The 13,957-nt window shown below is 34.3% G+C and overlaps 4 protein-coding genes across 4 annotated transcripts; 2 read left to right on the top strand and 2 right to left on the bottom strand.

Annotated features, from left to right (window-relative positions):
• Positions 1–87: 87 nt before the first annotated feature.
• Tsp_11763 (putative ATPase, AAA family) lies at positions 88–4,856 on the bottom strand (the record flags this gene model as incomplete). Its single annotated transcript, XM_003374128.1, has 16 exons — positions 4,848–4,856; positions 4,693–4,784; positions 4,524–4,623; positions 3,798–3,886; positions 3,585–3,727; positions 3,329–3,528; positions 3,039–3,129; positions 2,895–2,969; positions 2,640–2,827; positions 2,445–2,540; positions 2,046–2,387; positions 1,902–1,968; positions 1,245–1,575; positions 1,125–1,176; positions 305–458; positions 88–245 (listed from the first exon to the last, which is right to left on the bottom strand). Coding segments are annotated over exons 1-16 (2,187 nt in total), but the record flags the coding sequence as incomplete, so codon positions are not given.
• A 5-nt stretch (positions 4,857–4,861) lies between these two features.
• Positions 4,862–5,185, top strand: Tsp_11764 (30S ribosomal protein S19). Its single transcript, XM_003374129.1, has one exon. The coding sequence runs from the start codon at positions 4,862–4,864 to the stop codon at positions 5,183–5,185; it is 324 nt and encodes a 107-aa protein (XP_003374177.1).
• Positions 5,186–7,031: 1,846 nt separating this feature from the next.
• On the bottom strand, positions 7,032–8,286 carry Tsp_11765 (putative laforin). The gene is made up of 2 exons (XM_003374130.1): positions 7,444–8,286; positions 7,032–7,232 (listed from the first exon to the last, which is right to left on the bottom strand). Exons 1-2 carry the CDS (start codon positions 8,284–8,286, stop codon positions 7,032–7,034), a joined length of 1,044 nt encoding a protein of 347 aa, XP_003374178.1.
• Positions 8,287–10,127: 1,841 nt separating this feature from the next.
• Positions 10,128–12,568, top strand: Tsp_11766 (sorting nexin-27). The gene is made up of 11 exons (XM_003374131.1): positions 10,128–10,236; positions 10,292–10,448; positions 10,509–10,749; positions 10,815–11,013; positions 11,078–11,148; positions 11,202–11,300; positions 11,362–11,440; positions 11,510–11,673; positions 11,735–11,824; positions 11,876–12,025; positions 12,371–12,568. The coding sequence occupies exons 1-11, from the start codon at positions 10,128–10,130 to the stop codon at positions 12,566–12,568; spliced, it is 1,557 nt and encodes a 518-aa protein (XP_003374179.1).
• The last annotated feature ends 1,389 nt before the right edge of the window (positions 12,569–13,957 follow it).

The following is a 13,957-nucleotide window of genomic DNA, read 5'->3' on the forward strand; positions in this document are numbered from 1 at the left end:
TATATATATATATATATATATATATATATATATATATATATATATATATATATATATATATATATATAGATAGTGCAAAGCGTTCACTTCGATTTGTGCTGCCGCTTTCGTTGGACCAAAGCAACGGATACCTAGAGCGGTCAACGTGTCCACGACACCATCGGCCAGCGATGCTTCGGGACCGACGACAACCAGATCCACTTTGTTCTTGACGCAAAAATATTCCACGCACGCATCGTCTTCAACTGTACAAAAATTTAAATATACAATCAACACGACAACAGCATACAATCAATCTTCTTACCAATGCACCGCGTTTTCGGCAGCGAGGCGATTCCAAAATTTCCCGGCAAAGCGAATATTCTGCCAACGTGCTCACTTTGGGATAATTTCCAGATCAACGCGTGCTCACGTCCACCGCTTCCAATTACCACCACTACCGCAGGTTTGTTCAACATCTGCAAAATGTATTCGATGCTAAAAATGAGCAAATGAGCAACAAGCAAGCGAAACGGTCACAGTTGAAAATTGTTTGTATTGTTGAAATTGTCACTGAGAAAACGGTCGCCTTGATTTGCAAAGTTGAAATTGCATTTCATTTCAACTTATGCTAATTTCATTCTCCTTCGGGCTTTCTGTAACACTGATTATTATTATTATCGTAAGTTTCGAGCAACGATAACAACATTCTTCCAAACATGATTCGTTTAATTTGTTCCGCAATTTTCATATTCTCAACGTAACGTCATTATCTGATTATTATCATTATCATTATCATTATGCTAAACAATACTGATATAAATAAATAGATAAATAAATAAATAAATAAATTCATTTATTGCCTAATTTCTTAATCCAATAGTAAAAACACCATCAATCAGCAAACTGAGACAACAACAGCAACAACATGAACAAACACGAAACAATAGATCTTGCATAATAAAAGCCGACATGATGTTTTTCTCTTCTCCACAGTTGCAACGAAGCACAAATCACCTATAAGCACTTTCCTCTTCCAATTTAGACAGAAACAATGCAATACGATCTTCAGATGACTGAAAAAATGAAATAAAATAAAACACATCCATGAATGAATATAATTATTTTTTACACATCAAGCTCACCTGCTTAGTCATATCGATCATGTCCAACAATTTTTTAATTCCAATGAAATAACTACAAAAAATGATTAAAAGAATATATTCTGTATAATTTGAATTAAAAAAAAAGAAAAACTTGCTAACCGCTTTCCGGTCAACATCTTCTGCATCATCGTTAGCTCATTGTTGTCGAAAGATCCAGACTGCAAGCACACTCTGTACACTTCGTCACCAGTGGAAACAGGACTGACGTGCAAAACGTTGCCAAAAGCCGGCAACATGTCCAGCTCTTCCATCACTGCGCGTTGGCTTGACGTGGCCAAAATGAGTAATTTACGATTCTGCAATAAATATGGAATAATTACAAAAGCGAAACAGAATCTGCATATGCAAACCTTCGGCGGTGATCTTTTGACAAGCACCAACAACGCTTGGAGCACAAGATTGGAATAGCGAGGGCCAATACGACCGAAATCTAGAAAAGATTTTACATCAACAACAACAAGAACAAATTATAAAGGAAGAAATGGAAAAATTGAAATTTCTGAAAATTATCATCTCAGCATGGGAATAAAATTCAATTTCAATTTCACTTGCAGATAAAGAAAATCAATAACGAAATTGAATCGAATAAATAAATAATAGCGACGTTCAATGATCGACAATATTGCAATCAACCAATATATGAAAATTTCTGCTGCTGTTGTTGTTGTTGTTCAAATCATCAACTTTCAACCGATTAAAATTGAAATATTGATATTTGAAAAATTAAATTTTTAAAAAGAAGAAAACATTAAATACCGATCAATCTTTCCAAATTATCGATCAGCAAAACCGAAAGCGGTGATTTGTACGCATCGTCAAAAGCCTGAATAAATAAATAAAAATCCAAGTAAACTAAAGTGTATTTGGATAATTTTTGGTTGTTCGTTTATTTTGTCCAACTTTTCTCAACAGAGCGCATTTAGCAGCTTCGCTGTAGCCGACCATATCTTCGGGTGTGACCAGCTTTATGAATGGAAATTCGGAACTTTTCGCTATTTCCGCAGCCAGTGCCGTTTTGCCAGTATTCGGTGGACCTGACAACGTTGAAATGGCAAATATAATCGAACAGCAACAAAAAAGCAAACCTTCGAGCAATACTGAAACAAGACCACGGCAATCTGCAGCACGTGCTTGTTGTACAAGCAAGCTGCCACTGTTTAAAATTTCCTGCACTGAATTATTGAACAGAATAATACTGCCTGATAATAATCTTTCGACTTCTTCCATCGAATGACCGTATGCCTTGAAAAAAAGAAACAAAACTAATGAATTTTGGTTTCAACAATAAACAAAACATACAGGCTTGATATCGTTTTCTAAAGCATATATGAAATCAGCTCGCGTGATCAAAAGCTTTTCTACCGCATCCGGATCGATGTTCACTTTGCTAGACGCCTAGAATATATATATATATACATTATCATTACATTACCGTGAAACACGTGAGAAAAATAAATTAATTTCGTTTTTCTGTAAAATATTTAATAATCAAACTTTAATCAAACGATTCATTGCTGAAGACTGCGCCGCACGAACAAGCCCTTCCAATTCTGCGCCGGAAAAGTTTTTCGTCAATGCGGCCAATTCTGTCAAATCCACATCTTCTGCAAGTTTGCCATATTGGCGCATTTTGAACGTGTGAATGTTCAATATCTGACAACGACCCTTCTCGTCCGGTAGACCTGGAAAAAGAGAAAAAAAACCAAGGTTAGCATAATTTGCAGTCGATCTGCAAAAATTCAAACCCACTGATCTCCATCTGCACTTCCAAGCGTCCCGGTCTAAGCAACGCTTCGTCAATCATGTCCAGTCTGTTTGTCATGCCTGGAATGCAGCAAATTTACAAAACTTCCCCAAAATTAGGAATGCTTCTTCCTCGCTTCAAACACATACCGATCACCAAAATGTTGTTCAACTGTTCAACACCGTCTATTTTGGATAGCAACTGATTGACCACGGTATCATGCACCCCGGCCGATCCAGCCTAAATTCCTTCCTCACAATTCATATGGAAAAATAAGTATATTCTATCAATGTTCACCATTGAGCCACGTTGTTTGCAAATTGCATCAATTTCATCCAGAATAATAATGTGCAAGCCGCTGTGGATACCAAGCTAAAGAAGACAAAAGGAAAATACAATAAGGGCAATTTTTGAGGGGTAGTGTAATGTAACAACGTACCCGTTTGTATTCTTCTTCGGCATCGGCGAACAATTTTCTCACATTCGCCTCCGATTCGCCTACGTACTTATCCAATATCTGCGGTCCGTTGACAATTTTCGGCTCCCGGGCGTTCAACATTTTTCCAATTTGCCTTGCCATCAACGTTTTACCAGTGCCTGGTGGGCCGTACAGCAAAATACCCCGCACGTGCTTCATACCTGCAAAAGCAGCGCGTCAACAAACAAACAAACAAGCAAACAACCAAATATATTACCGAGCTCTTCAATGAATTCTGGTGGAAAAACACGCGAAGCGAATGCACGACGAAATATTGAAGAAAATTCGTTATCCAATCCACCAATGCCCATCTTTTCGAAATCCCAATCCGGATTGATGATCGGCCGATATGCTTGTTTTCTGAAATTGCAAGAGCAAATAATTTTCGAATTATAATAATAATAAATAATGTGAACAAATAAGCACACACCCTTTGCATTTTCCGGTCAAAGTGATCGAAGATGATTCCTCTTTTTCAAAAAGAACTGCTGAATTTGACAAAACTAAGCCAACACTAAGCTAAAATTGAAATAAGATCATCAGTTGAATAAAAACCAATCATCATTATAGAAAAATAGTCACATCTTTTGTTGTTGATTCATCTCCTTTCAATGCGCTGAAGTCAACCGCTGAAAATTAATATTTAAATTAAAAAAGAAAAGAGATTCATTTCCAAAGCCAACTTTCTCACCTTGCAAGCTTTTCACTGTTAATAGAAGTAGTTTGTTTGATTGGAATTGAAAAGGGATTTGTTGATTGATTGAAAGAGCCGTATTAGAGAACTGCATCAACGCTTCTTTAGCCATTGAGTCAGTGTCATACGTGTCGGCAGATTCTTTGCTGTGGCGTGAAAATTAAACAAATAAATAAATAAATATTAAAAATTAAAAACAAAAAAAATAAAACTTCTTTTTGTGGTAAATATCGACAACAAACGTCACCAAACTGATGTACTGGTTCGAATCGAAAGAGTATGGAACCACTTCCACTTGCTGGTCCAGTGAAATATGTGCCCAACGTCGCTACGAAAATAAATTCATCAATCGTAACAATTAACAGTTGAAAACTGCAATCAGCTTCTCAATTAACCATAATTCCAACGTATTCATCAATTTAATACAAACGGAAAAGACTAAATTTAGAAAAAAACAAATACCTGTAGCATGCTGAATGCGATTTTTCCCGCAGTGACAGATGGATGATTTTTTAAACTTATAATAAAAGGGTGTCCTATGCCAGTTCTAACTTCAACGTGTCTGAAAATATAGACCATTGTTGGAAAAGTATTCAAACGACAAACTCATATAAAAGTTGATGCATTTAACTTGATGAACTCGATGCTGAAATCACTGACATTGACATATGCGACGTTGATCAATGCTAATTGTTCACATGTTACTTTGGTTGCTATTAAACGCTAAAAATAAAAAGTTCAAGACAGCAAATTAAGCATAATAATAATGTAACGAAAGTTGCTCACTTTTGCCATTCTAGATGCCAAAGGAGAAAGCTGTTTTCACAATGCTGCTTCGACTGCTTCTGAACGAAAATTGGCTACGGAGTATTCCGTCAGAGGTTCGACGTTGGCGAGCAATCAATTTCCAATTGATCCGTTCGAAAACAGAAATTATCGACAAAATTTTACACCTCGCCCACACGGTTGTCAGAATAGATAGCAAATCGCCGGACGGTTCGAAGACGTGGAACGACAAGAAGCTAACAGTGAACCGGAAAAATGGACTACTAACGACGAACCTATTCAACAAAACTTTGTACACACCAGACGCTCATAAAAATTTCACGCAACTGCTACGCTAATTGTACGCGATCAATCACCGTGGCAAATCAGTAGCACTTCAAGCAAACAAACTACGCTCATATCAACTGCTAAATGAAAATTTAATTCACAAAACCAAAGTTGATTTATTTACAGAATAGACATTTCAAAATTAATTTGATTTACAATGGAAATCAAAGGTAAGAAAAAACTATCAACTTCTCATCATATCATAGCTTTTCCATTTTTCGAATCATATTTACATGCGGTATTAATTGAAACTAAATTTCTTTTTCACTCTGCATTTAATGAAATACAATTGTCAACATGTATACAGTATTAGAAAACTACTTCTCATGAAGAACGTTAAAATTACTATAAAATTGAACAAATGAACAGCTGAATAAAAATAACCATGGTATTTCAATCAAAATGATTTTTATTATTAATTTGAAAATATTGTTTCGAATATATAATTAATATGTATAATGAAAAATAAATCATCCCAACGTCATTTAAATTGCATTTCTATTTTATTTGTTTTACTGACGTCAAACAAATGACAACCGTACAGTCCTGCAGCGTACTGTATACAGTATAAGTTGCTTTTCAGGTATCATTTGTATAAGTAACAAAAAATAATAACAAATAAAAGATAAATATATATTTAGTTTATGGAATTAAAAAATTATTTTAAATGAATTTTACTTAAAATTTATTTTTATCAAAAAATATACATTTTTCTTCAAAGTGAGTTTTGCTGTGTAAAGTGAAAACAAAATTGTTTCAAATTATGTTTAAAATATGCTGTATAAGTAATATTTGAACTGTTTGTATGAATTTTACTATTAGCATGATAACTGCACATTTTGGACAGCTAATAATTAGAAAATAATTCATATTTAAATGCATATGTAAAATGAACGAAATTGACATAAATACGATGGCAATGTACATTTGATTTTACATGAAAAGAATTGGTCGAATTTTGAGTATTGGCTTATGCGAAATTTCCTTTATTATTAACTATTCTTATTTGTTTCAATTTGAGCGCATCTGATTTTAAATTTTCCGCAGTATACAAATAACTGCGAGTGTATTTGCTTTAATTTTTCATTGAACAATGCTACTGACCTATACAATATTCACAGCGCATAACTTATTTTTGAAACTATCTTATAATTAATTTTAAAAACGCAGTATTCACGTGTGATCCTTTTACAATAGTGATAATAAAATTTCGAAAAAGAATTTAATAAAATATATTACTCTGATACATATATGAAATGCTATTGTTTGGTATAGAATATTAATCGGCTTACTGCAGGGGATTTCAGCAGTAATATTTGAGATAATTTTATTTCATAATATATCAGCAGAACTTAATCGGATAAAAGATGGAAAATATATTCTTCTAACAGGTGCAACAGTCAATTCAATTCAGCTGCTATTCATTGTTCGTTCAACAGAGTGCATTTTCATAATTCGGTAGGCTTATTTTTGAAAGAAAAATACTTAAACTTATTTAATAAAAGCAGATTTTGTTTTTCATCTATAAAAAAGTTTCCCTTCATTTGTACTTCAGTGAGGAGTAAAATGTGTGCATAGATGTAGAATTATTTTGAATGCTTGAATTGAAGAGAAAAGAGAACAAAAATAAAACGAATATGTAGAAATTAGACAAATGGAAAATTGGAATATTGGCTACGTGTTAAATCAAGTGAATAGAATTTTCAAGAAAACGGGTAATAATAAGTGACGAGTGCAAATAATGCAGCGTTGGGCGGCTAGTTTGTACACTAGCTACTGACGTCCTCGTTTTCTGGGCAACAATTTTCTTCCCCATCCAACGAACGAACAACGTTGTCTGGTATAATTTTGAAAAATCTAGCCACGCCTAAGGGTAAAAGCAACTGTCCAGAATGTCTGGAAAAATTTCGATCCTCTCCAACCAGCTGTGCTGAAAATTTGAACAAAATCCAAAACATCAACATCAACAACAACAACAACAGCAGCAGCAGCAACAGCAACAACAATAAGAACAAACAGCCGCGCATTTGATGTAATTTGACACGGTTGACGTATTTTCTGAAAGGATGGAATTTTTCTTTTAATCAACTCAACGTATAATATAGCATATGAAAAAATGAAAATCAAAAACTGTGATTGAGATATTAAAAATAAAAGGCAGTTCGAGTTGTTGCTAAGCATGAGAATAATTGGTCTGCTTGTTTCGTTCAAAAAGCTTCTCATAAGTGCGCCAAACGCCGGTCAGAGAATCTTCGTCAATGTAAACTACGGGCCGTTTGCTCAGCAGTGTGTATTCGGCTTCCCTAGTTGACATGCGTTTAGCGTGAATTAAATAAGCTACGGCTAATGATGCAGCACGCCCAATGCCAGCGTTGCAGTGGACGTAGACGCGGTGACGATTCGACACCAACGACTGCAGCAAGTACAATGCCTGCGGTAATAGAATTCGACGATGGGCCGAGGATAAATCTTGAATAGGCATCCAGACAAATTCTATACCGTTGTGCTGATACTGAGTCATCAGGTCGAGCACAACATTGCGGTCGCTGGGTCCGGCAGGCAACGCCAGACGGCTGTGCTCGAAAATGTCGTTTTCCGTTTGCAAGCAGAAAACAACGTCCACGCCAAGGCTCTTCAAAACAGCCACGTGGTAGAACTGACGTGGACAAGAGCCCACCCAGACGTTGTTGTCCAGTTTGCTGAAGTGTATGCCTTTGTCGGTGACCAGTCGGCCGAAGAATTTCAACAATTCCGCTTCGTGTATGCCCAGAACTCTAGAGCCTATCCAATAAGCCGGCGGCATGTAGTGCGTTTCATGGCCGTCGTCCAGAACGCTGCCATCAAAACGACGATTGTCCTCTTCTCCTGAACCTTCCCATTGCAGCCGACCATCAGCGAAGCGCAGCAAGAATTTGTAGGAGAAAGACTTCGGCGACGGGATGTCCACTTCAGTACACCAGAAAGCTGGCTCTTCCACAGGACCGTCGCTAATCCGATGCAGCAACACGGCACGATCCGGATCCCAGGCGCCGAGCTCTTCGGCTGAGCCGGATAAGTAAAGTTTAGTCTCAACCGACTCAAGCACACGAATTAAGCCGAATTTGAAAATCATACACTCCACCAACACTTACTAGCATGATCTTATTTTTAACAAAGAAATTAATAAGCAAAAATCAAAACAAAAAACCAAACTTATATTTCTGCCTTTGTTGATTTTACAACGAAAATAAAGTAATCAACTATTCAGATGAATTACGAAGAAAACAAAACAGCCGTCAGAAGAATCTGTCAAGAAGCGAAGACATACTTCAGAATTACAGTATCTGACATGTAAGTTGTTGAACAAAGAATGTGACAATTGTAACAAATATTGCACAATAATCTCTTTCATTGCTACTATTGCATTTCAAGCGGATACTATTTGTTTAAGAAATCAGGATACACTGACATGTGACATTATAAATTTGGTTTTACTCGTTTCTAATAAAAAGTAGTACATCAAAAATTGTATAAATGTCCAAACACAACGTAACAAAATGCAAATAATTAGCAGTTGATGACAACATTGATATAATAATCATTTTTTATACCAAATTAACATTGTATGCAGCATACATTTAGGCTATTAAAAATTACAGCATTCTTTCTTGAAATAAATTTGAAATTGTTCGTTTTCGACAATCATATTAATAAAGCGATCAAAACAATGCGCATAACTTATTCTCCTAATAAAATCTAAAGATTTGTAAATTGCATGGGTTTTAAAATATGGAATGGCATAATGTAAATAAGGCTTTTTGTTTAGTAGAATGAAACAAAACATGTGTCGTAAAATGTTTAAGTATTAATTTTGAAAACGTTTATTTCAGATGATGCAACTACTTAATTTCAAGACTACTCGTTATTGGTATTTCAAGTAAATCCTTTACTCATCATAACTTCTGAGTTAGCAGAAGCAGCTGACTTTTAAAAATAAATTTTAAAATAGCATACAGGTAAAAATTAGTTCATAAAATTATCTGGAAGTATTTTATTATATTATAATAAATTAATTTCCAAACTGTTTTCATACGAAATTAAATGAACATTTTATTTAAGCGGGCAAGCTATACTGATAAAGTGGAAAGAAAAGAAAAAACATTCATTCATATTTAACACTTTCTCACTTATGTGGAATTAACATTTATTAAACGTAGTAAATGAATTATTGATTAATTGCATCTAAAAAATTAGAAAAATCTTAAATATTTCTCTGCTTTTTTTATCAAAGAAAATACATTTTGTATCATTTATATGCAAGATTTTGATAACTTTTTGAGAATTTCGTTGACAAAAGTGAGAATACATGCTAGACTGGCCATAAGAAATGATGCTACACTGTATTTATTTTATGACAATGCATTTCTCCTTATGAACATAGAATTTTAACCATTGCAAATAAGATAAGTATATTGCAAAAGCAAAATTACTATCTACAGAAAATTTAATGACTATCACAAATTTTCATCAATAGTTTATATTAACAATTTAATTAAGTTGCTTCCTATATGACTACACGCAACAAAAATATTAAAGTAAAGCAGTGTAAAATTATTTTTAAATTTAATTTATAATATTTTTTCAAAATAAATATATTTTATAATAATTTTATAAATTTAATTCAGCAAAATACATAAGAGTGAAAATGATTTTAATTGATAAAATTACAGTAAGCGTAATTAAACCTGAAATTCAAATGTTATTACTGTTGTGCCTGCATCTTTGCGAGACCTTCACTGGTAGATAGATCAGTGACACTGGAGGAGATGCGCACAATGGTATTCTTTTTTTATTGTTTGTGAATTTACGATTAGATATGATTTTTGCTAATTTTAATTCTCTTAGGCTCGTTTCACCCATGATAATTGTTGTTGACAAACATTTCTAATTAATTTTTATAACGTTTTCTGAGAAATGGACGCGGATTCTAGCGGTGATGATTGCAGCAGCTCAACACAAGACAGCCAACCGAGATTTTGTAATTCTGATTTGCACAACGTTTACATACAAAAGGCGGAAAATGGTATTTTTAAAGGATTTTGCATTTGCCATAAATGAAATGTTCTACTTTTTTTAAGGTTTTGGTTTCAATGTCCGAGGTCAAGTAAGCGAAGGTGGTCAGTATCGAAGTATTAATGGGCAACTTTTTGCACCACTGCAACATGTTAGTGCCGTAATAAAAAATGGTGCAGCTGAACAAGCCGGTTTGCTCCGAGGCGATCGTATTTTGGAAGTGTACGTTCAGTTATGATATTTTAATTTGGAAACCAGTTGAGCGATTATATTATTTTTCAGAAATGGAGTAAACGTTGAAGGTGCAACACACAAGCAGGTCGTCGATTTAATCAAATCTAGTGGAGATGAGCTCATATTAACTGTAATTTCTCTGAGTCCTTCGGAGCAAGATCGTCTCGACTCATCCAATCATTGCGATGATAATTGGAATACTTCATGTTATGATTATTCTGAAAAGAGATCACTACCTGTTACCATACCATCTTTTCAGTGGGTTACATCGTGTGGCGAAAAATTTGTCGTATGCATTGCTATTTCTTCTTAACATTCTTTTTTTATTATGTTTCTCTGTGACATTATTTTCAGGTATATAATGTACACATGGCTGGTCGACATCTCTGTTCTCGGCGATACAGTGAATTTGAACAATTGCATCGCTATTTGAGAAACGAATTTGTAGAATTTTGTTTCCCTCGACTACCAATTAAATGGCCATTTCCACTTCGAGAACATCAATTAGATACACGTCGACGTGGCTTAGAACAGTATCTAGAAAGAGGTGGTAGTTTGACTTGTGATTGATTTTCTTGAAAGTTCTTTGTTATTTATACAATTTTTTACCTTTTTAGTCTGTTCCGTACGTGTGATCGCTGAATCGGATATTATGCAGGCTTTCCTAATGGAATCCAATCTGCATGAGGTAACAGGGAAATGTATTTGTTAGTTTTATTATTTGTAACGTCATTGCTCAAGGCATCGTATTCAAACGTTGATATTCGTATTCTGCTTCCTGACCAGAGCTGGATTTCGGTCAATGTACGTAAAGACAGTAATTGCACAAATGTTTATCGGGTAAGATGTTAATGAAAATACAGTTTTCCCCCCATTTTTTGAAGACGTCAAATTGTTTAAGGCTTTGCAAAAGCGATTAGGCTGGAGTGATGAATTAGCCAACTGTTTTGCTCTCTTTGAAATGATCGAATCTGGTTTCGGTAAAGTTCTTGTGTTGACCTTTTAAAATTGAATAATAATAATAATAAGCTTTGTTTTATTTTGGAAAGATCGCAAAATAAATGCCAACGAACGTCCACATTCTCTATACATACAGAATTATTCATCAGCAGCAGTAACATGTTTAATTGTAAAAAGATGGCTTTTTGATGTGGATAAAGAAGAACAATTGTGTTCAACAGACGCATGCTTACATGACATGTTTTTTTGGCTTGTAAGAGGTTCTTTTTAATGGCTTTCTTAAAAGTTTTTATTGCGAATGTTTGTGTGTTTAGGCTGTTAATGACGTGAATAGCGGCCAAATACAAGCAAATGAAAAACTGTACGAGCTAAAGGCTTTGCAAGATGTGCAACGTAAACAACAAGTGAGAAAATTTATTTTACTTTTTAATTGATCTAATGTTGATGACTTTCAGTATTTGAAATTGGCTAGAGCGTTGCCTGGTTATGCGGAAATTACGTTTCCTTATTGTTTATCTTCTTGGAAAAACGATGGACATGTTATTGTTTCTCTAGGATTCAAACGGTACCTTCTTCAGTCTTGCTCATCCAGCGGTGAACCACAAGTAAACAATTTGATATGTTTTTTCAATATTGGAATGTTAAAAACTTTTGCTAAAGCATAATTACATCAGGTTGGAGAAATGCATCTAGGTTGCACTGCTTGTAAGAGAGAGTAGGCATTTCAATGTGAAAAATGCGCATATTGTGACGAGGTGTAAAGTTTTGTTTGTGATTTTATTGAATTATCAGCTTTTTTTGAATATTTCAAAAATGCTAACGTTTGTGGATTAGTTTAAGCTCAGTAGGTATTTTATTGTTGTCGGTAATGATACAGAATGTGAAGTTGGTATTATTTTTTACTTTACTGAAACAACAGCAGGAAAAGATTTGAGAGAGTATTTTTTCAGGAAGCAGTTCTGGAATTGCAGTGGCCAGATGTTGAGAAGTACACTGTTGATGAAGATGGTTGTTTTATAATAGAATACAATGCAGAAACAGCCAACCTGAAGCGGGTGAAAGTTTTCACTCAATTTGTAAGTCGATTTAATAAAATTCTTACAGTACATTGTTTACAGGAAAATGTGTGCTCTTCTACTGTAATTTAGGCGCAATTTATGTGGAACTGCTGCGCAAGGATAATGGAAGAACGGTCGGCAGAAAATTGAATGCTTACATTTAAGAATCAACAGTGAGAAGTGGTCGACATTGGGACCAATGTTTGTGTCGGTTTTGTTTTGATATCCATATTCGAATATTCGCTTCTGTGTTTCATGCACAATTTCTGCTTTTTTTACAGTGATTCCAAGCTTCAGTGGCAATATTCAAATTTTCCGAAAGAAAAAAGTTTCAATTTCTTCAAAATTGTATTCTGATAGTTATAAATTATGTGGTTTTTAGAATTTTCTGTTAATTATGTGGAAGTTAATTATTTTTCTTATCGAAATGTGAAGGCAAGAAAATTATTCCACTATCATTTTCTATTGTTATATCATTTTGAACATTCTGTCGTCTTATTCAAACAATTCCGTCCAATAAGTCATATTGTTTTATCTAATAACTAATTCAGATTACTCAGTTGTGCCGTATTATTTAAATAAAAAAATAAGCAAATAAGAAACAGAAAAGTAGAATACTTGTTAGTAATTCTGAAACCGACTTCAGCAGCTACTTAACGCTATAATGAACTGAGAGAACGTTCAACAATGCTACTAATTGGCACGTAAATTAAACAAACAAACGCACCCTTACTGATGATAAGGCAGCGTTATAGCGATAGTTATTTGCATAATGCAGCGTCAGAAACCGGTTTTTAGTGCGTTAAAACTTTTCGCTGAAGATAAATTCTTACCTAAGCCGCGTTGGAATATGAACAGAAGAAATGCACCGTTAAATTCTACCAATAAGGAAAGGGCTATTTGAAAATTCAAAAATGACCTTGACATTTAAACTTCAGTCAAAATATAAACTATCTGACAAGAAACGCCATAACAAAACAAAATTCACTTAGACAAAACACACCTACGTATTTCTGAAAAATTTTCTTAAGTCAGAAAACAAAGTAGCTGAAATGAAGCTAATTTTAAGTGAACAATTTGCGGGCAAAAGCTTGCTTGTGGTCAATTAAAAGTGCACGTTAGCTACGGCAAAGGTGATTTTCGAAAGATGGTGTTTTAATAATAGACAAACAATGCGTACAGGGTGTTTTTAATCAATGTCGATTCTCTATTGTATTGTTAAGTGATTATGACTTAAAAATGAAAAAACTGCTACTTACTGCTAAATGCGCCATTTTCTCATCCTTAATGTTCATTGTCTTTGAATGTTGATTAAAAAATTATTTTTCAGAAATTATTCCAAAAATAATAATGAATAAAAAGCAAAAATAGTGTTTGGCTTCAATGTTTGTCTTCAGTGAATTTTCCAATGTTAACGCTGAGCTACCATCCACGGACGGCCCCAAATTGAAATGATTTCCATTATGTCAATAAAGCGAG

The sequence above is a fragment of the Trichinella spiralis genome, assembly GCF_000181795.1.
Source record: "Trichinella spiralis strain ISS 195 chromosome Unknown Scfld6, whole genome shotgun sequence".
In the NCBI taxonomy this organism is placed as follows: Eukaryota; Metazoa; Nematoda; class Enoplea; order Trichinellida; family Trichinellidae; genus Trichinella; species Trichinella spiralis.

What these genes read in the sequence shown, in the direction of transcription:
- Tsp_11766 (XM_003374131.1), top strand. Translation starts at nt 10,128, where the DNA reads ATGGACGCGGATTCTAGCGGTGATGATTGCAGCAGCTCAACACAAGAC. An exon ending in CGTGTGGCGAAAAATTTGTC is followed by an intron (nt 10,750 to 10,814) that starts GTATGCATTGCT and finishes CATTATTTTCAG; the next exon opens with GTATATAATGTACACATGGC. An exon ending in GTATCTAGAAAGAGGTGGTA is followed by an intron (nt 11,014 to 11,077) that starts GTTTGACTTGTG and finishes TTACCTTTTTAG; the next exon opens with TCTGTTCCGTACGTGTGATC.
- Tsp_11764 (XM_003374129.1), top strand. Translation starts at nt 4,862, where the DNA reads ATGCCAAAGGAGAAAGCTGTTTTCACAATGCTGCTTCGACTGCTTCTG.
- Tsp_11765 (XM_003374130.1), bottom strand. Translation starts at nt 8,286, where the DNA reads ATGATTTTCAAATTCGGCTTAATTCGTGTGCTTGAGTCGGTTGAGACT. An exon ending in CACTGCTGAGCAAACGGCCC is followed by an intron (nt 7,233 to 7,443) that starts GTAGTTTACATT and finishes CCATCCTTTCAG; the next exon opens with AAAATACGTCAACCGTGTCA.